The sequence below is a fragment of the Parus major genome, chromosome 20 (genome assembly GCF_001522545.3).
Source record: "Parus major isolate Abel chromosome 20, Parus_major1.1, whole genome shotgun sequence".
Taxonomy (NCBI): Eukaryota; Metazoa; Chordata; class Aves; order Passeriformes; family Paridae; genus Parus; species Parus major.
In genome coordinates this window covers 8,578,339-8,602,178 of record NC_031788.1, presented here as the reverse complement: position 1 = coordinate 8,602,178, position 23,840 = coordinate 8,578,339, and the positions used below count along the sequence as shown (strand labels likewise).

Here is a 23,840-nt window from a genome sequence, read left to right as displayed (position 1 = left end):
GCAGCCAGAACATACAGTTACTCCCTTTTTTAAAAAAAATAAAATAAATAATCCACCTAATTTATTTGACAGCATTCAAAATACAGTCAGAAGGGGTTCACTGCTTTTTTGGTAAAAAACACAAACAATTTAATTGAGGGCTGAATCCATTGGTGCACCCATGGCTCACTCGCCTGGGTGATGTTCACTTGATCTGAGCACAAACAGGAGCTGGGATTTAAGGGAGAAGCTGAGAGCCCAGAGAATCCATTTCTAAGGAAGCCCAGAGTGTCACTGCTGTGTGGGGCTGAGCAGCACCCACAGCAGCAGCCAGCAAAACTGCTACAACCCTGCTATAAATCTGTCCTGGCTTTTTACTCAAGATAAGCAGGCTCTCCAAACTACTTTTATTTTTTTTTTTCTTCTCTTTCTCCTCTCCAGAGTTTCTATTTAGCCTTTTCTGGAGATCTTTAGCTCAGATTTCTTCCTGCATATTAGCTCTGTGGAAATACAGGTTTTAACAAGGAGGTTGTGTAACAGGTAATCAAAAGGGTGTCACTGCATGTCTGGCTGCATGGTAAGTTCAGTATTTCAAAGAGCAGTAAAATCTGCCAAAGTCCACTGAAAACAAGCCCTGATTGCCTGCATTTTGCAGTGGATTTTGGGCCAAGCTCTGTCCTCATCCTCTCCAGTAGCTGATCCCAGGCAGTGCTGGAAAGTTACAGCCAGAAGGTCAGGTACAGGGAGGGAGAGTTTCAATGGGTGAGTTTAATGCTATTGGAAAACAGCTTTGTTCTGTTCTGTTGGGTTGCTGTTGTTGTTTTGGTTTTTTAGACAAAATCTTCAAGTTGGTTCCTAAATTTCTAGGGGAAATGCAACCAATCAGACACACACTGAGAATGAATCCAATGAGAACTTACTGACCACACCAATGGGACTTCCAACAGGTTTTTATGATGGGTTAAGAGGCTGGCTGCTGTGTTTGAAATACAGGCTAAAGCTTACCCCAGGAATACATCCAGGCTGTCTGCCTGAGGGCTCGAAGGCACCAGTAATATGGAAAACAGGAAGGGATTATTCCTGCAGTGGCACAGCCCTGTGTGGGAGCGGGGAGATGGGGCACAGGGAGCCCCATCACACCCAACAAAACCCCACGGTGCTACAGGAATATCTATCAAACATATCCAACCATTCTTCAGACCCAGAGAGTCATGGATCACCTCTAAAAATCCACCAGGAAGGGGTGCCTGGCTCTGCCCAGGATGCAGGGATGAGGTGTGGGGTGAAAATGAATAGAAAGTTGTGCATTTTAGCTTCTAAGGAAGCCACAAAGCCAAAGGGGGACAGGAAGGATGCAGTGCTTCCCCATGTCCTGGAGGGCTTGGAGGCATGTCAGAGGACTCTGTCCCCAGCTCCATGAAGTTCCACAGCCCAGGAGGCTGTTAATTTCCACAGCACTGCTCTAACCTGTGTGGTTTCACCTTAAAAACCTGCCTGGTTTTACTGCAGGCAGAGCAAGGCAGGTGGCTGCTGCTAAAACACTCTGGTGTTCAGCAGCCTCATCCATCATGGTTCCAACGTCATTCCCTGCTTGTGTCAACACCCTGGGATGATATAAGTGAGATACAAGAAATGGGAAAACACTCCCTGAATCCCGAGTTAGTTTTCCTCCTCTTGGAGACAAAAAAGGAAAAGAAAGGAAAGGAGGACCCAGGGAAAATGCACCTGGGAGAGTGCCAGGCTGGTCAGGGGTGGGAGAGAAGTTTGCTGAAAGACAGAAGGACCATTAGAGACCTGTTGGACCAGCAAGGAGAGCCTGAGAGGGCACGAGGAGCTGCAGGTAGGGTGAGGGTGGTGTTTACCTATGATCCAGGGCAGCTTGGAGGGAGGTCTTCACACCTGGGCACGGCAACTGTCACAACACAATGCAACTACCAGCAGGCGTGGAGAAATAAAGGTGAAAAGAAGAGCATGTACACATAGAAAGACATGGGAAGAAAAAAAAAAACAACAAAAAACACAAAGCAACAGAGAAATTAAAATCAAGTCAAAAAGAAAAACAATGAAAAAATACAAAGCAAAAAAAAAACAAACAAAAAACTCCAAAAGAAAAGCATATACCAGCTCTTAGGAGCTCGAAATCAACTTTTTCAACCAAAAAAAAAGTAAATAAATAAGCAAAATTATATATAACTATGGAGACAGTGGCATTACGAGGAAGGCAGTGGAGGAGGAAGCTGGAGGAGGAGGTACCTGTACATGGGGACGGTGACGGTGCGTTCGTAGTACTGCCAGGTGGAGTGCAGGTCTGTCCGGGACAGGTTGGTGGCATAAAATCTCCAAGCCGCCTGTGCAGGAGAAAACCCAGTGAGATTGTGCACCCAGGCACAGCCAGAACCACCCCTGGGTTTATAAACCTCAACCAGCACCAAGTCCTGTGGGATGGATCCAGCACTCTGCCTTCTCCTTGATTTGGTAGGTGACAAACTTGGGGTGGTACCATGATCCTCCTGACCATTCACTGCCAGGCTGAGGGCAGGATGGGCGCTGTTGCCCATTCAGAAGTGAAAAATGTGGAGAGAGGGGAGCAGGGGAATGTAAAATGACTCATTTAAATTCTCCAAGATGTACAGCAAGGCCAGCCTTCTGCAAGGACATCTGCTCTCATGAAGAAAATGCTCCCAACTGTACCTTTATATCAGGATAAATATTCTCTTTGGGGAGAAAAAAAAAGGGTGAAAACAGATTGTCCCAATGCATTTGTCTTGCTGAGCTGGCTGCTTGCTGAATTCCATCCCTTTTCTCTCTAGATTCCCCACCACATATGCTGTTTTCCCATGGTTGATTTCCTGGCATTTATTCCCAGACAAAACCAGTCACCAGCTGCTGTCTCACATCTTACACACACGGCACCATTTGTCTCCTCCCCATCTTCCAAAGGTCTATGAAGCTCCCCAAAACCAGGATGATGTAAGCACAAGGTTCCTTGGATGTGACCCTCACCTGGATCAGCCCCGCTGCTGGGTTTCTCCTCTTCTCAAAGTGTTTTTGTCGATGCTGCTCTTGCACCTTCAAAGCAAATCCCGAACCCAAGATGCCCTGGGGAAGAGAACAACAATTTGTTGCTAGGATGGGTTTAGTTAACCTTCCTCTTAAAGTCTGTGGCCAGCTTTCCAAAACTCCAAAGGCTTTTTTCCTGGCTCATTTTTTGATTCAAACATAGAGGAAGGAAGGAGCCTCCATCCCAGCAGCCGTGGCAGACACTATCCAAGGGGCAGCAGACTTTTCTGGCACTCACTGGAATTGCAAATTTTCCCAAACTACCTCCAGCCAACTGATAAAATACAAAAGAACCCCGGCGTGATGGCATTCAGCAGATTATCCCCATAGGAATCCAGATCCTGCAACACACTGAAATGCACTGCCAGAGGGACAGGGGGAATGTGCTGAAATGGTGTAATTGCAGAATAACAGATTGCATTGGGTTGTAAGGGACCTTAAAGCTCATCTCATTCCAACCCTCTGCCATGGGCAGGGACACCTTGCAGTATCCCAGGTTGCTCCAAGCCCCATCCACCCTGGCCTTGAACACCTCCAGGGATGGGGCATCCACAGCTTCTCTGGACAGCCCATGCCAGGCCTCACTACTCTCACAGGGATTGATTTGTTCTTAATATCCAATCTAAATCTACTCTCCTTCATCTTAAAGCCATTAATTACCCCAAGGAACAGCCTTCTGGAGGAAAAAGTGCTTTTTATTGTTTCCATAAATATTTGTGCAGAGCCAAATTGAAAGCTCCCATCCCATTTGCTCATGCAGGCGATGCCCAAGCTGTGGATATTCAAACAGGCTCTTCCCTTTTCTCCCTCATTTTTTGATTCACAAGCCACAGAACATCACAGTCAGGAGGCCTCTGAGTGCATCACGCTGTAGGTGTTAGAGTGCCACCAGCTCCAGGGGCTGGGGACAAGGCCCAGGTGAGCTCAGCTCCCCCCACTTACGGCAGGAAGGGCGAAGAAGGAGACGCCGATGAGTGTGAAGGTCGCCGCCAGCAGCCGCCCGTTCCAGGTCTGTGGATACTTGTCCCCGTAGCCAATGGTGGTGAGAGTGATCTGCAGGGAGGAGATCAGTGCCCAGCCCTTGGTCAGACAGCCTTAAAACTGAAACAACACGGCCAAAGCTCCCGCAGCACACGGCGGAGCTGGGTCACCATGCCCTGCACTGTCCGAGGCGCAGCTCGGGGAGCTGGGAAGCAGCAGGGATGGATACAGGATGCACAGACACCCCAACACCCGCCCTGCTCACGTGCTGGGTTTCACACCACTTGGGAGTGTTTCAGTGCCTTTTGCTGTCAGAGAGAGCTGCCATCTGGTGCAGAGGCTGGCGGTGCTCGGAACCTCCCCCAGGAGGGGCTGTGCCTTCGGCAGGGGAAGCGAACCAGCACCGTTCCCCCAAACTCCCTTTCTGCAGCTCAGGAAAGCTATTTGCATGCACAAAATCTGCTGTTTATTCCAAATCTTCCCAGCAGCGCCTATCAGCTGGTCTCCACTCCCCTATTTAAAAACAGCCTGTTAGGCTGAGAGGATGAATTATGGCTCCTTCACACCACCTCATCTAGGGATGGGTTTTGTGCTATTGCAATGCACCAAGAGAGAGGTGGAAAATGCTGTCTGTATTTTGGGGAAGGACATGAGAGATTTGTTGGAAACAGTCACCTGAATTTCAAACTCCAGGGGAAGACACTTTTTCCCACTTCACTCCATGGACATCACATGGGAAATGCTGGCTATTCTCCCAAGGCTTCCAAGAGGATTTGGAGAGCCTGGGACTGGCAGGGCAAGGCAGAGAGGGATGGTCTGATTAGAAACATCTTTGAGACTTCTGATCCCAAAGGCTGTCCCTGTCACACAGCCTCCACGGACAGAGCTGGCCCCAGGGATGGGAGCTGACACCATGCTGATGTGGCACTGGAAACATGCATTCCATTTAGAATAAGAAATCACTTTTACACAAATGGAAGTAGGATCCCAAAGTGCCTTTTAATTGGTCCCACTAAAAGCCTTATCAATTAGATGCTATTTTGACCAAGTGGTTGAAAAATGCATCAACATGGCTAATCCTTACTGAAACAGAGTCAGAGCAAGGCTCTCTCCATAATCACTGCAAATCTGGTTTACAGTATTCTTGTAATTTCTATAGACAACAGTAAGTGTTGGATACACTAAGATCAACCAAGGGATGAGATTCTGACCCTGAAATTTGATTTATCCCATCTCTCAACATCTGCCCATATTGGATCCATGAGCTGGACTCTGACAAAAACTGTTTATTTTAATGAAGCTTAATTTATTTTCTGAACTTCTCAGTGGCAAAACAGTCTCAGAAGCAGAAGGGATAAATCTGCCCATGGTTCTCCCCAGACTGAGCTCTAATCTGAGCTGTCACTTTTCCCTCATTGTTTATTTTCTTGTTATGTCAAATTGGGCTTTGTTTTTATTTTTCTGTCCTAACTAAAGGGTTTGAAAAGCAATTTACAGCCTCTTTCCCTTTGTTGGAATGGAGGAGCTGCTTGATCAGCCGATTTCTCCCCAAGCCTGTTATTGGGATTTGATCAGATCGGGGATTTTCATTACATGCTTTGTAATCAAGGCCAAACTAGTGATGGAGCAGAAGAACAATAACACAAGAAGATTAGAACGTCATTAATTCTCTCTTTGTTAATCGGGTAATCCAATAATTCACATGCACACGCACAGCAAACCACAAGTATTGCCCTTTCAGCAGAGATGTGACAGGGAGTGCTCGCCCCGCTGGAGACTTTCTGCTACTTAGGCCCTATTAATTTTATAAATTTATTCCAGTGCCTTGCCCAAGTGCAATTTGAATAATTAAAAGACAGCAATACTTGTCAAAACAATGATCAAAGCACCCCATGGTGCGGGATCTCTCTCTGACCCACCTCTGTCACGACAGAGCTCAATCCCACAGCTGGGAGCACATGAGTTCTTGGTTCCCCTGCAGCTCCAGCTAACTCAGAAATGTGATCCCCCAACAATTTCTATGAGGTTTATGTAAGAAAAAGAGCTAAATGGAACAGCCTGAAGCCATTTAATAAAAATGTTAACTAAGCACTCTCTAAGTCAATACCTCACGTAAGTGATAGAAGATGGAGGGTTAATGGACATTTTATTTTAATAACCAGCAGCTGCTCTATGGAAATTACTTACCAGACCCCACCAGAGTGCATCTGCGTATGTATCAAAGTGCTCATTTTCTCCCTTCTCGGCCAAGTACACCAGGAAAGAGGCCAGGATGAGGCACAGGAAGCCAATATACCAGGCAGTAATCAGCTCCTGTGAGAACATTAAAGAAAGAAGAGAATAATTGCAGTCCTGGTGCGCATCTCCAAACGCTGGGTTTCTCGCTTGCTGCTGGATCTGAACTTTCCCTGCACTTGTTTAGGTTTTGGGGCTTTGGCTGGAGATCAGTGATGGCACTTTCTGAGATGGGATCGCGGCTCTGCCAGGCCTGAAGACCAAATCACCCAAACACACACAGCAAATGGAGGAGGGGATGTTAAGAGCTCCATTATTGCAAGAACTGGAACTGAGATTTTAAAACTCTCATATTTCCCCAGTTCACACAGGGAAGTGGAGTTGAAACTGAAAAGGAACCCCCAGATCTCTGGATATTCTACTTAGGACAAGTCCAATCCAATAAACAAGGAGGAAATGTGAAGTTGGGGTCTTGTTGGACTATCCCCCAGCTGCAGGGAAGTTTTAATTCAGAATTCACAGGAGTGATTATTTTTGGATTAGGTTAGTGCAAGGGTGGAAAAAGGAGATGCACAAATTTCCTATGATTTTTACACAGTGCTGGAGAAGCTGGCTAAGCTTCTCTGGGGAAAAGAAAGTGAAGGAAACAGGAGAAATGCTAAAATCATAAATACAGCATCAGGAAACAGCAATTTAACAACAACCTCTTCCCAAACTGATCCCCCTACATCAGGGATTGGTCCCACGACTGGAATCTCTCTCTCCCTTCCCTTCTTGACTGGTGGAGCACTCCATCAGACCTTGTGTCTCCGACCGTGCTGCTCCTCTGCATTACCTACGGTGTCCCTCCAATCTCCCCAGGCCTGGAAGAACTTTGGGATGGAGAGCTGAACCAAAGCAGTGTCTCTGGTGGGGAGAACACAAAGAGCAGCTCCACGTCCTTGCCTGGGCCTTGCTCACCTTGCTGTGTGCGTAGACCACAGAGCCCAGGAGCTTCCAGGTGCCGCCGCGCCGGTCCATGCGGATCATGCGCAGGATCTGCAGGAACCTCAAACTCCTGAGTGCCGAGGTGGCAAAGACGTTCCCTTGGGACCCCGCTGCCAGCACGGCGATGGATGCGATCAGCACCATGATGTCTGCGGGAACACGGGGCAGGGAAAGGTGAGGGAGCGCTGCCAGATCACCACCAAAGGGAATGGCATCGCCACTGCCCCGGGCAGTGCGTGACAGGGGTCTCCTACACCTGTGTCCCCTGCTGGAAGGGCACAGAACTAATCTGAAACTGGATGAGAGGAGCCACTGCACCCCTTGTGGAAAGCTTTTCGTTCTCCGTGCTCATCACTCCCATAGAAAATGGGTCGAATGCTGCACAGCCTGAATTTTGATCTGATTCAGGGTTAACATGGGATTAAATCCTTGCCAAAGGACCTGTCTTTTATCAGTCATAGGTGCCTGTTACACAGAGCAAGGAACTCCCCCATCTAAACTGGTAATGAAAATCTATACATCCTCCATAATCCTAAAGTGCTTAAGGACAATGGAAGTCCAAGAAATAGGCCAAAAAAAAAAAAAGTCTTGCTCAATACATATCAAAGATCCCATAGACCTCCCTCTTCCCAGATTTATAGGAGTGTTTTGCTGTGGAATAAACTGAAATCCTGCATATGTCCATTGCCAGCTCCCAGACAGTCACAGGCAGTCTCCACAGCGAAGGGCACGGCCACTCTGTCCATTTCTAATCCCAGAAAATATCACTGCTGTGCCCAGATGGTCCCTCTCACAGGAGACTTTCTGAGTGCTTTACAAACAATAATTAATTAAGTCTCACAACTCCCTTGAGAGGCAGCTCATCAGCACCAGGATGACACACAGAGTCTCGATGACTTGGGAACAATTTGGTGTGGAGGTTGGACGTAGGATTGCAGGATTCCAGTTCCTCTGCTCAGCCTCTCCCTGCTAAACCCTGTTTCTGTGAGCTGTCAGTAATGCTTGAGGTGTGTAGGGTTAGGGTTAGGGTTAGGGTTAGGGTTAGGGTTAGGCTCCCAGATCAGCAGAAAACAGGTAGAACCCTGTGATGAATAACAAAAGGCATGGCCATGGATTAGGACTTCTGCATTTCTGGGGTTTTTTTTCCATTCTCAAGGTGACCATGAAGCAGCTGAAGTTTAACCCCCAAAACACATGCAAGACACTGGGGAACCATGCAAGCAAGTGATTGGAATGGCCCTCCTGGATTGGGGAATCCCATGCAGGGCCTCATCTCTTACCGATGACACAGAAAGGCTTGCGGGCAAATTTCAACCGTCCCCTCCAGCCCCGGTATCGGCAGCAGCAGCCGGCGGCCCAGATCCGCACAAAGTATTCCACCCCAAACACCACGATGGTGACGATTTCCTGCGAGGAGGACGGTGCCATTAGTGGGGAGAACAGGATGATGGAGACTGTTGTAGTTGATAGCTTGAAATATATCTTTTCCCCTCTTTTAGTTGTGATTTCCCCCCAGCTTCTCTTTTTCCTAACTGTTTACCTGGTGTCAAGTTACCATGGTTACTGAAGTTTCTCTCATCAGCCCCACGGCCGGATAAAGAGAGGACCCTGCTGGCATTTCCAGCTGCTTGAAGTTTCTTTAGCCCAGGAAAGCACGGGGTTAGGAGAAGAGAGACCCTTCAGTTTGTAACTCTGTTTTCCCTGTCCCAGAATGCCTCTGAGCTATGGAAGCTGAGAGGGTTTGCTTACCTTCCCTTCCCTTTCTTTCCCCCCTGTGTTGCCAGGAAACCAAGCCCCCCCTCTCTCCCCCTCTGCCCCTCTCTGGAGAATACTCCTACACCTTTGTGGGCATTTGAAGAAGTTGGTGTCTGTTATTTCTTATCTTGGTGTGTGTAACCTTGATTTGTAGAAAGTTTGTAAGATGTACTGAGAAAAATAATTGGTTCTCTCTCTGATGTTCCCTCCCTCCCAGAAACCCTGTTAAAAGAGACCCCCCAGACCCCAAATCCTTTGTCTCTCATCCTTTGGATTCCCCTTCACAGAAATAAACTGTGGAATGCAAACCAGAGAGAGAGTCCCCCCCTGATTTCTTTACTCGCTCTATAGACTTGAATTCTTGAAGAAAATCAGTGAACCCCACAAACATATGCTGGCTCGAAACCCGAGTGAAGAGAAACCTCATCACTGAGCTAGCCGGGCCACCATGCTCCCAAATCCAGGAAAAACCCACGACCTCAGAAAAATACACCTCAGAAAAGTCATTACTGAGCAGTCTGCACCACTCAACAGAGAGCCAGGCTTGAAAGATCATCAGATCTCTTCTCCTGTGTCTTTCCTCCCCCTCCCCAGGGTGGTGAGAGGTGCTGCACATTGTAGACATGAACTGGAGTTCTACCCTCCTCATCTTGTGCTTGTTCCCCCAGCACAGGAATGATGAACACCTCGTTGTCTCCCTGCCACCAGCCTCCAGGACTCAACTCAGTTAATGCTGAGGCAAGAGCAGAGATGGGAATCACTGAATGGGAATAATCCTAGAGGATGACAAAAGGGGATGTCAGCATTTTCCCTATAAAACTGGCTCGGTTTGCCTGTGTGTGCTGGGAGATCTGGTGCAGATGCTCCATCCCTTGATGCCACATGAGCTCTTTCCAGCTCTTTCTGTCTCTTTCCATCTCTTTCCAGCTCTTTCCATCATCTCCACCTGAATACCCTGTGCATGCTCCCTTCCCTCTCAGATCCTGTCACACCTTTCTCATGTGTCAAACCCGGTGAAGCCCCAATTAGTCTGCAGCATTCTTTGATTTGATGTAGGGCAGGAATGGGGAAGAGGAAAACAGACAAAAGGAGAGGAGACTGATGAAGCTAGCAGCTGTAGATTTTTAAAAAGTTTTTCCCATTTCTGTCCCACAGGCCTGAGTGGTCCCCTTCTCACAAGGGACAGCTTAAATTCTTGCCTCAAACACCCCCAGTCTCAGGGGTTTGTGTGGATTTGATTTGATTTTAATACCTCACTGTCAGCCCCCACTTACCAGGATATAAAGGGCCCCCTCTGAGCTGTTCTGGTACTCATCAATGGTCGAAAAGACAGACAGCACCAGGCAGGAGAACACTAGTAGAAAACTAAAGGACACAAAAAGGGAGAAAGAGAGAGAGAGAGAGAGAGAAGGTCAGCCTTAATGGCAGTAAATTTTCGTACTTATCCAACAAACTCAGAGGGCAACTTTGGATAAATTTCTCTCTGAGTATTTACTGCACAGCTGCTACACCACCACATAAAAAGGATAAGTCAAGTGCCCAGTTTTGCTAGATGGAGGGCTTCTTGTGGATGTGTGGATGGACCCACTGGACTGTCCCCAGTTTGGCCAGTGCCAATCCAGTTCCCCTTCCAGCTGGCAGCTCTGGTCACTTCTGACGTTTTTTCCCCAAGGAAGCATCAGCTCTTTCAGCAAGGTTCAGATGCATCCAAAAGCATCCAAATGAGCAGGGAAATTTCTAGCTGGGACAAGAGGGGAGCATCTGGCTGAGGAGCAGGAGCATAGGCTGAGCATGAGCTCCACTCCTGCTCTACTTATACATTTACATCTACAAAAGCTCACACAGAAGTGGTGCTGCAATTCTTGCCAGATTAGGACATTTTGGGTGGATTTAATGTTCTTTTCTCAGGCAGGTACTCCACATTAACTTCCTGCTGCCTGGAAAGGCTGGCAACTTTTTGGGTTTTTGTGGAGCATCACTGGCTGTTACTCTGCTCTTCTGTGGCCAGGCATGGGGGTTGATCCAGCCCAAGGGAATGTGATTTTGGTGCTGTTGGCACTGGGGAGGGAGCTGGGCTGCTCTCTGTCCCAGCTCTTCGGGGACAAAAGAAGCCTCATCCTGCCATAAGCTGTGGGGATATAACTCTGGTATCAGCTCTCTCAGTCGCTGATTTACCACAGAACTGGGAGATGCTCAAACCCCAGCGTGCACCCAGATCTCATTGACATCTACATCCACGGGCAGCCTCCCAAAAGCAGGCTGGGCAGTGCCACCCCAGGCTGTCACTCACTGCCTGTCCCCAGCCAGGCTGCCCAGTGCTGCATGTTCTGATGCAAATCAAAGGGCACCGAATGAGTGACAGGAGCTCGACTCTCTTCTGACACTCAGCGCCTGAATCCGCAGCTGCCGAGGTGTCCTGGCATCTGCTCAAGGATGGAGGCTTCCACCCCTGCCCACTGCTTGTTCCAACAAAAGCAGGGAAATTAATTTACTTGGGATCGATTTACTAATACAATAAAGTAGGCCAGCGCAAGGAGAAACTAAAAGCTGCATTCTTTAAGAGCATTAAATAATTCATTTGTCTGACTTTGTCTCGCATTCCTACAAACTGCATTGTGAATATTTATAAGGTTTGGTTCTGCTGGTGGGGGCTGCTGCTTTTTGGTGAATAAAGAAAATGAGTTTCACACCACCAGGTCGTGCTTGTGGCTTTGCAGTGACCATTAATGTCACAGTAACAAGTAAAAATAGGGAGATTTGCAGAATTTATTCGAACCACAGGCTGAAACCTGGTGGTGAGGTAGGGACTGCTGGAAGTAAGGGACCTTCAGAGCCATCTCAGCCAAGGCTGAGCTTTATCAGCCACAAGATGAATCCAGTATCAGGCAGATAATTTCCTGACTTCTCACTGCAAATTTCTCTTTCTCACACCAGATTTGGTGTGCAGACACTTGAAACAACCTCAGGAGAGTAAGAAAACCTCACTTGCAATCCCATCCATGACATCACTCAATGCCTTATCCAGGTCTCACTTTAATTGTTCTTTTCTCCCCAAGCTGGTCTTTTTAAAAGCTTGCCATAAACAATCCCACCAGAACCTGCCCTGCAGTCAGATGGACTCCATCCCTCCCAACATCCTCCAGACTGCTGGGGCCATGCCCTGGGAGCTGGAGAAGGGGCCCCAGTGCTGCCCACACCGTGGCAGGGGGAGCAGAATCCCACACTCCAGGAGGGAAGGAGCTGCAACTAGGTTGCTGCACTCCTGGAATAGCCCAGATTTTGCTGCAAACAACAAGCATAGCAATTTTGCTATGTTGAAGTGAGAAACAAATGAATAATCAATGAGAGAAAAAAGGGGGGGGGGGGAAAAACAAAAAAAAACCCCAACAAAACAAAACAAAACCAACCGAACAAAAATAAGATAATGAAAAGGGATCAAGGGAAAGAGAATTCTACATTTTCTGATTAGAGAAGTAGATTGTGAGTTGTATTTGTTTTTGTGACCAAGCATCACTGTAAAGTGCCTGAGGAAGGGCTGAAAGCAAAGTGCCAATATCAGAGCAGGCTTGCACACAGTTTTTGCTCAGTTGATCACCTTGGATGGATCCAGAATGAAGCCACTATCAATTCATGAGTCCTGGCAGGGACACACACCACAAAAAAAAAGAGGATTCCTGTATGTTAAGTTGTCACTAGACAGATATTGATAGGACAGGGAGAACAAACAGGAATAGAATTTGCTTTATCACTTCAAATCCCAAGGACAGATTGTGCAAGCCGTGGTTATGGGGAGAGCTGGGGCAGCTCCAGGCGCTGCTGGAGAAGTTGGACACGTGGCTGCTGCTTCTCCCCCTTCCAGCACATCCCTGCAGCCTCATTCCCAGCCTCCCTGTGCTCCTCAGCTCCCCAGGGCCAGCTCAGGGCTGCTGCAATTTCCACTCTGGGCTCCCCAGAGCTTCCATTGCCAGGGAGACCTGATGCAGATCAGGCTGGCAGGGCCAGCATTAATTACAGCTCTGCCGAGCACAGGAGGCAGCAGGGAATGCACCAGCTTCTCCAGCAGAGCATGGGAGATCCACAGCCAAATCCCACAGGGACAAAAACCTCCCCCTGGCTCAGTCCCAACAGGTAAGGAATCTCCCTGGCCCAGCCACCAGGTAAGGAGCAGTCCTGCCAGCAAGGGATGCAGGCTCTGGATCAGCACAGGATGAGCTGCACACGAATCCCAAAATAGCTCCAAAGTGATGTGCAGCTCCTCTGCCCGGCCCTGTGCCCCACCAGCCTCTGGGGGCTGGAAAAGGAGACTCAGAGAATGGCACCTTTCTGCAAGGGAACTGCTCTGGAGGGGGTTTGAGGTCTGTCTGGCTCCTGGGAGGGTTTCAGGGATCTGCAGATCCCCTTTGGACAGAGAGTGGAGGAGAGAAGCTGGGAGGTACGTGCACATCGGGGCATGAATCCTCTGAGCTGCCACAGAGGGAGAGCAGTGGGGAACAGGAAGCTGGACTCTGCTTTAATTCCACCTAATCTACCCAGACAGATCAGGAAAGGGCTCCAGATGATAATGGATAGCTAAGGAAAGGGAAACAAGCCAATAAATAGTGTAGCAGTTAGGATGAATCTAATTTTTAAAGCTACGTATCTAATGAAAGCAAATTACGTCTGCAGCCTGACTCTGGGAAATGTTCATGTGCAATAAGGAACATTAATTAGGTCCCATCTAATGATTTTTACATTAAAGATGCCAATTCTGCTTGGAACATTGGAGAAGACAATATCCTCCTGTTGAGCAGACAGGTCCTGCTGTGGAGTCAGCACCCAGCATCCCCAAAACTCCGGGCAGGATTCAGGGTGGTTTGGGACCACTGTCTCCTCTCCAGAGGGACAGAAAGGAGAAATCTGCCTGTTGGAGAAGGACACCTCATTGCATTTTCTCACCCACCTCATTCCTGCAGGCCCCCAGCCCCTTCTGCTGCTCTGACACCCCTCATACCTGTTGCTGAGACCTTTAAGCTCAGCCAAGACTCAGCTGTGCAAATCTGACTGCTGCTAATACCAGTAATTCCAAAGACCTCCAAAGTCTGACTTTACATCCAAAGGTTATGTTGACTTAAAACACCCGTGCAAGCTTCTTATTACAGTTTTTAAATCCCAGCCCAAAATCTGCATATCCAGATTTCATATCCACCGTGCTTCAGGTTAGCAACAGAAAAAGGAATGACTGAACTCCCCCTTGGAAATAAAAATACTTAAAATGGCATGAAACATGAAAGATTGTCCTTTTTTTTTTTTTTTTCTTTCCTTCCTCAGTGAAAGCACATGATGGAATCATCATAAAGCTGCTCAGGTTAATCATCTAATTTGCCTTCCAAAAGAAACCCCCTTGGAATCTACATGCCCATTTACATAAGAATTTTAAAAGGCTTCTAAATTTATTCCTAAAATACTCATATTCAAATAGCATTCACTGACATTCAGAAATGTTGGGGTTCTTCTGATGGAGCACCACTAATTAGCAACTGGATTCCTGGAGATGGAGATGGATACAGCACAAGGAGGTGACAGAAGTTTTTAATAAGCCACTGTGCTTGTTGCCCACTTTTGATGGCTTTCCCTGGAATTGGGAAAGGACTTTAATGATTTGTTTAATTAGAAGGGGCAAAGCTGGAAAGGAAGGAGTATTTCACTACAGGCATTCAAGAGCTGCACAATGAAAAGCAACTTAAAACATTTAAAACACTTGAAAATTACTTTGGGGATGTAAACAAGGCATTGATAATTGTGCTAAAATAAAACTGACATGCTTATGTGCAATCCAGCTGCAATCCCAGTAAATCCATTTGCTGTGGGCTCTGTAAAACGCTGCAGTTCAAGTACTTAAAACTTTGATGTAAATCAAAGGCCAGGGAAATACAGAAATGACAATAAGTGAAGGTGAAAGAGCATCCACAGCGAAGAAAAACAGAGATTGGCAAATGCCTTTTAGTGCTCAGAGAGCCTCGAAATCAGAATGGGAGTATTTGCAGCTCAATTTAAACCTCCATTGAGTCAGAAGAAAAACGCTGAGAAAGCCGTGACTTTTCCAGCAATAAAGACTTTGTTGTATGGCACCTACCCTTAGCCAGGAGCATCCATCATCTTTATTCATGTGAGCAATCCTGCTGTGACTTGCAACCTGGCTGCTCATTTCCAAGGCTGAATAGAAGCCTAAATACCTCACTCTGGGTTCCCACATCCCTTGGTCTCAGCCAAAATCATCTCCCAAAGCAAATCCTGTCACTAGAAGAGCTGGAAATAGAAGTGGAGAGTCCTGCCTTTTGGTGCTCTCCTTCCCAAAAATAACTCCTGACGGCATCTCAATCCCCTCAGGTCTGGCCATGCCCAGCCCCATCCTCTTTCCTGGGATTTTGCTCCTTGGATGAGCCTGGAGGATCCCTGAGCATCCATGTGGGTAGGAAACATTGTTTGTGGTGAACACACCAGCTGGCTCCAAGGCAGGGATTGTCATGGTTTATAAACTTTTTAATAAATCATTATCAAAGGCCTGTCTGGGACAACATTTTCAGCTCCTGTGCACTCTCAGTGCACTCAGGTGATGCCTGAGCAGCCTTGGTAAGAACCTCCTTGCTTGTACAAAGCCATAAAGAGCACTGAGGACTGTGGTGTGAACTGTGGGATGGTTTGGGTTGAAAAGGTCCTTAAAGATCACCTAATTCCAAGCCCCTGCCTTGGGGCTGACACCTTCCACTGGAGCAGGTGGTCTGAAAGGTGAGCTGGAGCATCTCCAGAGGACCAAAGCAGTGTTCCAGGGAAGGCTGTGGTGTGCACAGTGAGGCTTTAGATGGTGTGCTGGGAGGTGAGAATTCATCAGGCTACAGAGAAATGGCTCTTACAGATCCACGTTAAAGGACTGGCCCTGGGATGGGAAGGAAAATCATAGAATGATTTAGGTTGAAAAAACCCTCAGGGATCTTTGAGTCCAACCCTTCCCCAGCACTGCCAAGGCCACCACTGAAGCTTGTCCCCAAGTGCCACATCTACACATCTGTGAAACCCCCTGGTATGAGTATGGTAAAGTGGCACAACCTAGTCACAGGAAAACCTCTTGCCCTGCTTTCCTTCTGTTTAGGACATTTCTCAGAAATAAAAGCAGGATTTAGGAAATTTTTCCTTCAATATCCACCACTTCTGAAATTGGTTTCCACTCCAAAAGCTCCTCCAGCCTTTTGTCCTTGCTTGTAACAGGAGTGCCAGAATCCTGATCCAAACCCTTGGACTGCAGGAATCTGAGCTGAAATTGAAATGACTTGAAATAACTTGTCCCTAGTCCAGAAAAGGATTGTGTGTCTTCACACTTAGGAGCAAGAGTGAGCTTAAGAGATTTTCTGGATTGAAGCCTCAAAGAACAAAAGCTGTCTGGAAATGCCAGGGAATGGAGATCAAGATCTGAACACTTACAGTGGGAAAAGGAGTTAAATGTAAGGAATTGCTTGGGTTTTTTACAGGCTGGCTCTAATCATCTAACTTAGGCTGAATAAAAGCCTTATTAATAATAATGACTGCATGCAAAGTTCTAGCTCCAATGTTCTGCTTTGTCCTCACCCAGAATGAATCACTTGGAAATGCTTGTCTGCGTATTCTCCTCGCCCTGCACACGCAGCCTCAGAGGAGCCAGATGTCTGGAGGAAAACCCAAAGTATTAATCAAGCCTGTGCACCTGCCAGAAGAGTCTGTTCCTGCTGGGATCCAGCTCTGCTGGGCTCAGGCTTTCTTTCAAAAAATTTGGTGGGGAGAAATATATTCATGCAGCTGCAGAAATGGTTCATGGGAGAGAATCCTAAAGCCCACGGTGCAATTATAGTGCATTGGGAGGTAAATTAAGAGTATAAAATATTGGACATTTAAGTAATTCTTAAAATGTCTGTGCAGGCATTTATTCAGATCATGTTCATTGATTTTAATGTGAGGGAAAGTTGCTGTCTCATGCAATACCCATATTATTCAGATTGAAATCTGAGCACTGCCTCTCTTTCATCCCACAGGGTATTCCCCCAAAAGAGCCTCTGCTTCCTCCCCACCCTGGAGAAATCATTACTAGTGAGCCCAGGAATACAAACCTTCCTGATCCAACCTTTATCCCTGTTTGAAGATCAAGTTATTTCTGTTTCTTAAGCCTCAACACCTCAAGAAAAGTAAATTTCAGAAGCCAAGGAAATGCTGCATGCTTGGAGCATGCAGGAATTAAAATTCCTCTTGCTGAGGTCAAACTCCTCTGACTGACCTGGGCAAATCACTCCACCTGACTTAAGCGAGCTCTAAAACTGGGTTAAAAGAAAGCTGTCCCTATAAAATGTAATGCTGCATCTCATCTAAACATTCCTCGAGGGAATGTGATATACAAAAATAGGCTCTGGTCTAATTGCAGATAGGAAGATTGTCTCCAATCGGGCTGGTTCCCGCGGCAGACAGGAATAGTAGCCGCTTTTTCAAAGGTCTGTCCCAGAAGCAGAGATTCAGCTGGAGCCTGAGGTTTCCTGCCCACGAAGGACGAGCTCCATCCCACTGAGCTCCTTCAGCTTCACTTCCCCATCTCTGACTTTGCACTAGTTCTACAGCACCACGAATTTCAGCACCTCAGAAACAAAAATCCTTGCTGAGAACATCCTCAGGGAGCGGCAGCAACAGGGGCTCAGCGGCTCTCAGCAGCCACCTGAACTGTCCCAGACCCACAGAAGGCAACTAAATGGTTCAAAATCCTTGTGCTGCCTTTAAAAACCTCAGTTTCCCCAGGGGTGAGACTTCAGGCTTTGCTCCTGTAAAAGCAGGACCCCAGAGCTGTTGCTCTTGGGCTCCCTCCCAGCTAAGAGTGAAGGAGAACAGATGAGATACTGGCAATTTTGAAGGCACTCAGATGCCCCAGTCACTTCCCAGGGTCCATCCCAGCTTCATTCCTTGATAATTAGAAGACAAGGATGTGGTTTCTGAGAACCAGAGGCTAATGGATAACACCAAAGTGTAAAATGCAAGAATTACCAAAGCCCTGCTAATTTCATTTGTTCATTCATTTGTTTAATTAACAGAGTCTTGGGGAAAATAAGGAAGCATTTGCAAACTGCCCAGATAATATGCCTGAGAGTTGGTAATTTCAACATCTGTTTAATTTTACCTCTCTTGTCCCAGGCAGTGAGCAGGAGCTCACAGCAAAGGTGCAAAAGAATTGGTTTACAGCCTTTTGATTTCAGTCCCCAAAAGATTATGACCTCCAAACTAGGTAAAAAAACCCCACAAGGAATAACAGGAATGTCACAATAATCAGGATTGATGTTCCCTCTCACCCACTCCAGCACAAATCAGGAATAATCCCCTGAAAGCCAAGGGGCTGCACTGCTACAGGAGAAGCTCCAGCTCAGCTGGGTCCAAACCCCGCGATGCCTGAGAGACAGCTGAGTTTGGCACAAGAGAAAATGCAGGATTAGGTGCAGCACCAGAAATAAAAGGCCAGTGGTCACTTTTGGAGCTCTGCATCCCCTCCCCACGTTGGTAGGACATCATGATCCTCACCTGGCAGAGGTGGCAGGACACGGCCCTGGTGCTTTCCCTGCTGGTGAAGCTGCTCCTGTCAGGATGGGAACATTTTTCCAGGAGCAGCATCTGGGCCATGCAGACAGGCAGCCCAGAGGAGCTGCCCAGGGTGAAGGATGCAAAACAAACTTAGATCTCTGGAGAGCTCAGCATTTAGAAGACAGTGCTCTTTAGCCCTAAAAAATTGCTGAACCAGCCCAGTTATGCCGCAGGGAGGGGAGAACATCACACCAGCTGCCAGTCCAATCCCTGCTTAAATTCACCAGTAACAGAACTATTCTGAGTCTCCCAGGAGATGCAACTCTGAATTCAAAAGTCCTTTTGCACCTTTTCCTCTCCATCAGCAAAGTTCCCCAGGGCAGTAGCCAGGTCTGTGCTCCCCAGGGGCGATGGGGACATCATCCTGCCACCATCCACATGGGCACCTCCTCAGCTCATGGCTCATGACTCCTGCACAGACAGCGCCAGGTCTGCCAGGACACAGCCTCTCTTTGCACCTAATCAATCAATCCCCAGCACCAAAGGACAATTATTCACTTCTGTCACCTCTCACTTCTTCCCTGGCATAACACACATTCTGCAGGTGGATGGCCAGGTGTGGAGCAGCTCACACATCGAGAACCTTTTGCAGAGGGAGAGGCTGCCCAGAGAGCTGAACCCTCCAGAAAGTGGAGGAAAGCCATGGCTCTGGCACAGGAAATCAAAGAAACTTCAGTTCAGTGAGGGATCCTCGTTTGAACTGGGCAGTTTTGGGGGCCTGCTGCAAGCAGCGCTGGGGTTGAGAGCCAGCACGTTCAGGTCAGGGCCTTTGTGCTCACCTGGATTCTTGCAAAAAAGGTGACATTGCCTCACCCAAAGCTCCCCCCAGACATCCATCAGTGGAAGGGGGGAGGAATGATGCCTGTCCCCCTCCAGCTGTCCCTGCAATGCAGCAGTTCCCAAGTCAGCACAACCTCTTCACTTCAGCTAAGGGTACATTACCCAGCCAGTTCCCAAACCCCACACCTGCCCCCACTGCTGCTCACTGCTGTGAGGCACCCAGACATGGGCAGGAGGGAATCAGGCTCAGACAGCACCAACCAGGTGATCTGTGCATCTCCTGACTCCTAAGGCAATGGATGAGCCTCACATGATTGCCCTGTCTGGCTCCCACCCTGTCTCTACCTAAAATTTGGACCTGTTGGCTGATTTTTATCAAGTTTTCCAAAGTGATGGGGAGCAGTGAGGATAAGAACCTCTTGCCCTCTGTTTTTGCCCCTGAGAGGAAGCTGCCACATGAGCTCCATGGGGCTGGCACACACCAACCAGCCTGGGAAAGCCACGAGCTCCCAGAGAGCAGCTCCCTCATGTTCCCCCGCACAGCAAATGACAGTTTTGTTCCCTTTACTTATTTCCCTGTGCCAGTAAACACAACAATAAATAGCAAGCTGCAGGAGGCAGATGATTGTGTGGTGAAAGGTGGAAAACATCTAAAAATGATTTAAAGCAGGGAGGAGAATAGGAAGAGAGAGCAGTGGATTATAATCTCTGAGGAGGAGGAGCTGCATGGCTGGGGAAAGGCAGCAAAGGCAGGGAAGGTTTTCCTTCCCACCCTCCAGCTCCTTGCTCTGGGTGATGCTCAGCTCTTCTGTGCAGGTCCCTCTTTGCAGAGGTCCCCAGACCCAGCCCTGGCATGGGACCCCAGCAGCCCTGGGACAGGAGCAGGAGCAGCACTGCAGGGGTTGGACCCTTTAAAAACTCCTCAGGAACAGGGACACAGGGCATGGACACAGTAAAGCTGAAGAGAGATTATCTAGCTGCCATTTCAACACGCTGGTAAATCAAAGTCGATGGAAGCCATATGCTCTGCTGGGAAGCATCCATCTCGTTGCCAGGGAAACATCCTTCCCATTTAAAATGGCAGGCAAAGGCTTGCAAAAACCTGCTTTTAACCCCCTTTTCTCAGGCATGATCCAAGTCCCCCAGCAGCTCCCCCAGCCCTGCGGCATCACTGTACTGCTGCCTGGGAGAGCCGCTGCAGCTTAGCCTGGGAACAGGAGGAGGAGATGGTCCTTCTCCCCTGGGGTCCTGAGGAAATCAGAGCCAGCCTGACAGCAGTGAGATCATATATCAAATTCCCATCTTACTCCCAAGGCAGCTTCCACAGTTCATTCCTCTGGAAAAGCAGGGAATCACCTGCCTGGGTCACATCCAGCAGCTGCACTCGGGGATGCTGCAGGTGCCTGGTACAGATGCACACAGATGTGCCCAGCTGTGGGGCAAGACCCTGCTGCAGCAAGGGAATGACCAACAGCAGGAGCACGGTTGGGTTTGTGCTGCTCAAGCCATCTCCTGCAGAGCTGCAGGTACCACCCTTTCCTTACAGGCAGCGAGCACCAATCTGACCTTGGGAATCACGGCAATCACAGCCAGGACTGCAGGAGCCACAGGAAACCAGCACTGAGCTCAGCAGCTGGCCCTGGGTCTCCTGCTCTGCATCTGCACCTTCTCCTTGCTCCCTCTAAGCCAGAGGTGCAGTCCTGGGTCTAACACAGCCAGGCTGGTTTGCTGGGGCCACTGTCAGCTGCAGGAGGGGGTGGTGAGGATGTGGGATGAGCACTTCCAGAGCACAGTTTAAAACCTGGCACCGTGGAAGTCACAGCAAACACCCTTCAGCCTATCAACGCTGATGAATGTGCTTTTGTTTTAATCAGAAGACACGAATCAGTGCCCACTGGAACAAACCTGGACATCCTCTGGGACAGGTTTCACTGCTCTGTTTACCTGCCTCTGAAGCCCCTCATGATTTTTTTGGTTTTGATAGAATCATGGAATGGTTCGGGTTGGAGGGGACCATAAAGATCACCTTGTCCCCACCCTCCTGCCATGTGCAGGGACACCTTTCACTAGACCTCTGCTTCATGCCCCGTCCAACCTGGCCTTGAACACCTCCAGACCCCTTTTTAAAAACTGTTCTCATTTTTTGTAAATCCCATAAGCAGATGAAGCCAAAACCAGAGCATTTTCTATTCTGATAAGTAACTATGCCTTAAAAACATTTATAATGGAGATCAGAGACAATATTTAATAATGCAAAACCTAGGAAGGCGTGATGGGACAAAGACAAATCCTGAAGGCTCCCAGCCTGTATGGGAAATGGTTATTGCAGCTGGAGGATGGAGAGGCTAGAGTAACAGCCTGGGGAGCAGGGATGCTGGATTTTTATGCTGCAGGCATCCTGTGTCACTGAATTTCTCTGTCCCTCAGCTCCCAACTGGAAAATGGTGATGATTTCCCCCAGCACACAGAGGCACAGCTGAGGTTAAGCCCAGGTCTAGCTCAAGACATGTCCATGGCCCTCAGCAAGAGATAAATCCTTCTGGAGTAGCACAAAGCCTGGCACAAAACAACTGCAAAGCACACCAGCAACCAGGGCTCACGTGGACCCGAGCAAGCACAGCATCTGAAACGACAGCACAAAGCCACCCTGGAGCTCACAGGAGCAATGTCCTCCAGCACACAACCCCAGGCCATGCCCAGCACCACAGCCAAAGGTTCAGTCCACCCCTAGGTAACAGCTCAAGGCGTTTGCAGCAGTCTTAAATCCCGTTCCTGGGCTCTGGCTTGGCTCCGGAGCCCATGAGCAGCAGGAGTCCCCATCAGGGCAGCAGCTCCTGCCAGAGCCGGGCAGGAGTCACCTTCACTGCTGCCATCGCTGCCACATCTCCCTGGCGACTGTCAGCCGGCCCCGAGACCTGCTCGGGCTGCCTGGGCATTATGTCAGCGGGCACTGTAAATATCCAGCGGCCCTTTCACGATCCCGCACATCCCCGCTATCCCTGCCTGGCCCGGAGCCCCGTGCGAGCTCTGTGCTGTGCGCTCAGGTCACTCAGCCACACGGAGCGATGAATGGAAAACAGCCAGGTAGAATTTGGAGTCACAGCATCCTCAGCCTGCTGCTAAACCAAGGAGCAGCTCCATCCTGCTTGTGTAACCCGGCCTCGCAGGACTTTCCCCATAATTAGAGGGCCTTTCCCTGCAGTCCCAGGGGGGCCATATGCTCTGTGAAAGGATGCTCAGAGCTGAGCTTCCTCTCTCGCATGTATTTTCAGTCTTCCCTAGAAACAGCAAAGAGCAAGAGGAAGCAGGAAGGAGGGAAAGAAAAGAAAAAAAAAAAGTTTAATTAATCTTCATTTAATTTCTGCTGTCTTTTAGCAAATAGAAAACAAGTGAGCAAGCCCCTCAGGCCTGTGCTGCTGCCCTGGGCTCTAGCAGCCCTTGTGTTTCCCAGATGGGATGCACATCCCACCAGGCCACTGCAGCCAGCAGAGAATGCTGTCACAGGGTCAGGCCTCACTCCAGCCACTCTTCCCAACACATCCCATGGGGATGTGGCTGCAGGGTAGAGGGGCTCCCCCAGAAACAGATGGGGATCTCAATACCTTCAATCATTTCTCTGTGATTTTCAGTAGCCATCAGCTCCCAAGGGGGGAAGAGCAAGGCCAGAAAGGACTGAGTCCTTTTGGAGGTTCAGCCCATTTACCTACAGCAGGCTGGGGTTTGGGCAGGTGCTCTCTGCCAAACATACACCCACAGAAGGCTGTCTGCAAAGAGGGGAAGCAAAAATGGCAGGTTTGACAGAGGTGCTCCCCAGGTGCCCAAGTTCTTGCAGATGGATGGGCCAAGTCCAGGCAAGATCAAGCCCTGAGCTATTAGTAGGACTCCAAAGTTTGGGTGAGACCCAAGGTTAGGATATGCCCCACCTACTTTTAGATGTTTACATCTCCACCTCCTGGTAAAAACAGTAAGATAGAAACAGCTTTAGAGTCCTATTCATTTGTCATATTCACATGCTTCCATTACCTTTTCCTATATTTACAACCCCAAATAATTCTCCACATACTGATTGTTTAAAATCATTGCCAAATTAAACCCAAGTTTCATACCTACATGGTGTTATCTAAGGTTAGACAGAGAACAGAATCAGGTTAGGAAGAAATTCTTCCCTGTGAGGGTGGTGAGGCCCTGGCACAGGTCACCCAGAGAAGATGTGGGTGCCCCTGGATCCTTGGAAGTGTTCAAGGCCAGGTTGGACAGAGCTTGGAGCAACCTGGGACAGTGGAAGTTGTCCCTGCTTATAGCAGGGGTGTGGAATAAGTTTTAAGGTCTCTTCTAATGCAATTCTATGATTCTATTTATCCCATTAATTTACTGATCCTCATACCAAGCCTCAGCAGCTCTCTCTGTGTCATTTAATATGACTTGAGGTGCTCCCACCACCCACA

At 48.4% G+C, this 23,840-nt stretch overlaps 1 protein-coding gene across 11 annotated transcripts in view; it reads right to left on the bottom strand.

The window, feature by feature from the left end:
- Positions 1-23,840, bottom strand: part of KCNQ2 (potassium voltage-gated channel subfamily Q member 2) — a 75,206-nt gene that overhangs the window by 41,111 nt on the left and 10,255 nt on the right. For all 11 annotated transcript variants that reach the window (XM_015647711.2, XM_015647712.2, XM_015647715.2 and 8 more), the window contains exons 2-8: positions 10,272-10,362; positions 8,523-8,649; positions 7,216-7,391; positions 6,208-6,333; positions 3,982-4,092; positions 2,983-3,078; positions 2,233-2,327 (exon numbers count right to left, since the gene is read on the bottom strand). In XM_015647711.2, the coding sequence (XP_015503197.1) occupies positions 2,233-2,327; positions 2,983-3,078; positions 3,982-4,092; positions 6,208-6,333; positions 7,216-7,391; positions 8,523-8,649; positions 10,272-10,362 (822 nt within the window). The remainder of the gene's footprint in view (positions 1-2,232; positions 2,328-2,982; positions 3,079-3,981; positions 4,093-6,207; positions 6,334-7,215; positions 7,392-8,522; positions 8,650-10,271; positions 10,363-23,840) is intronic.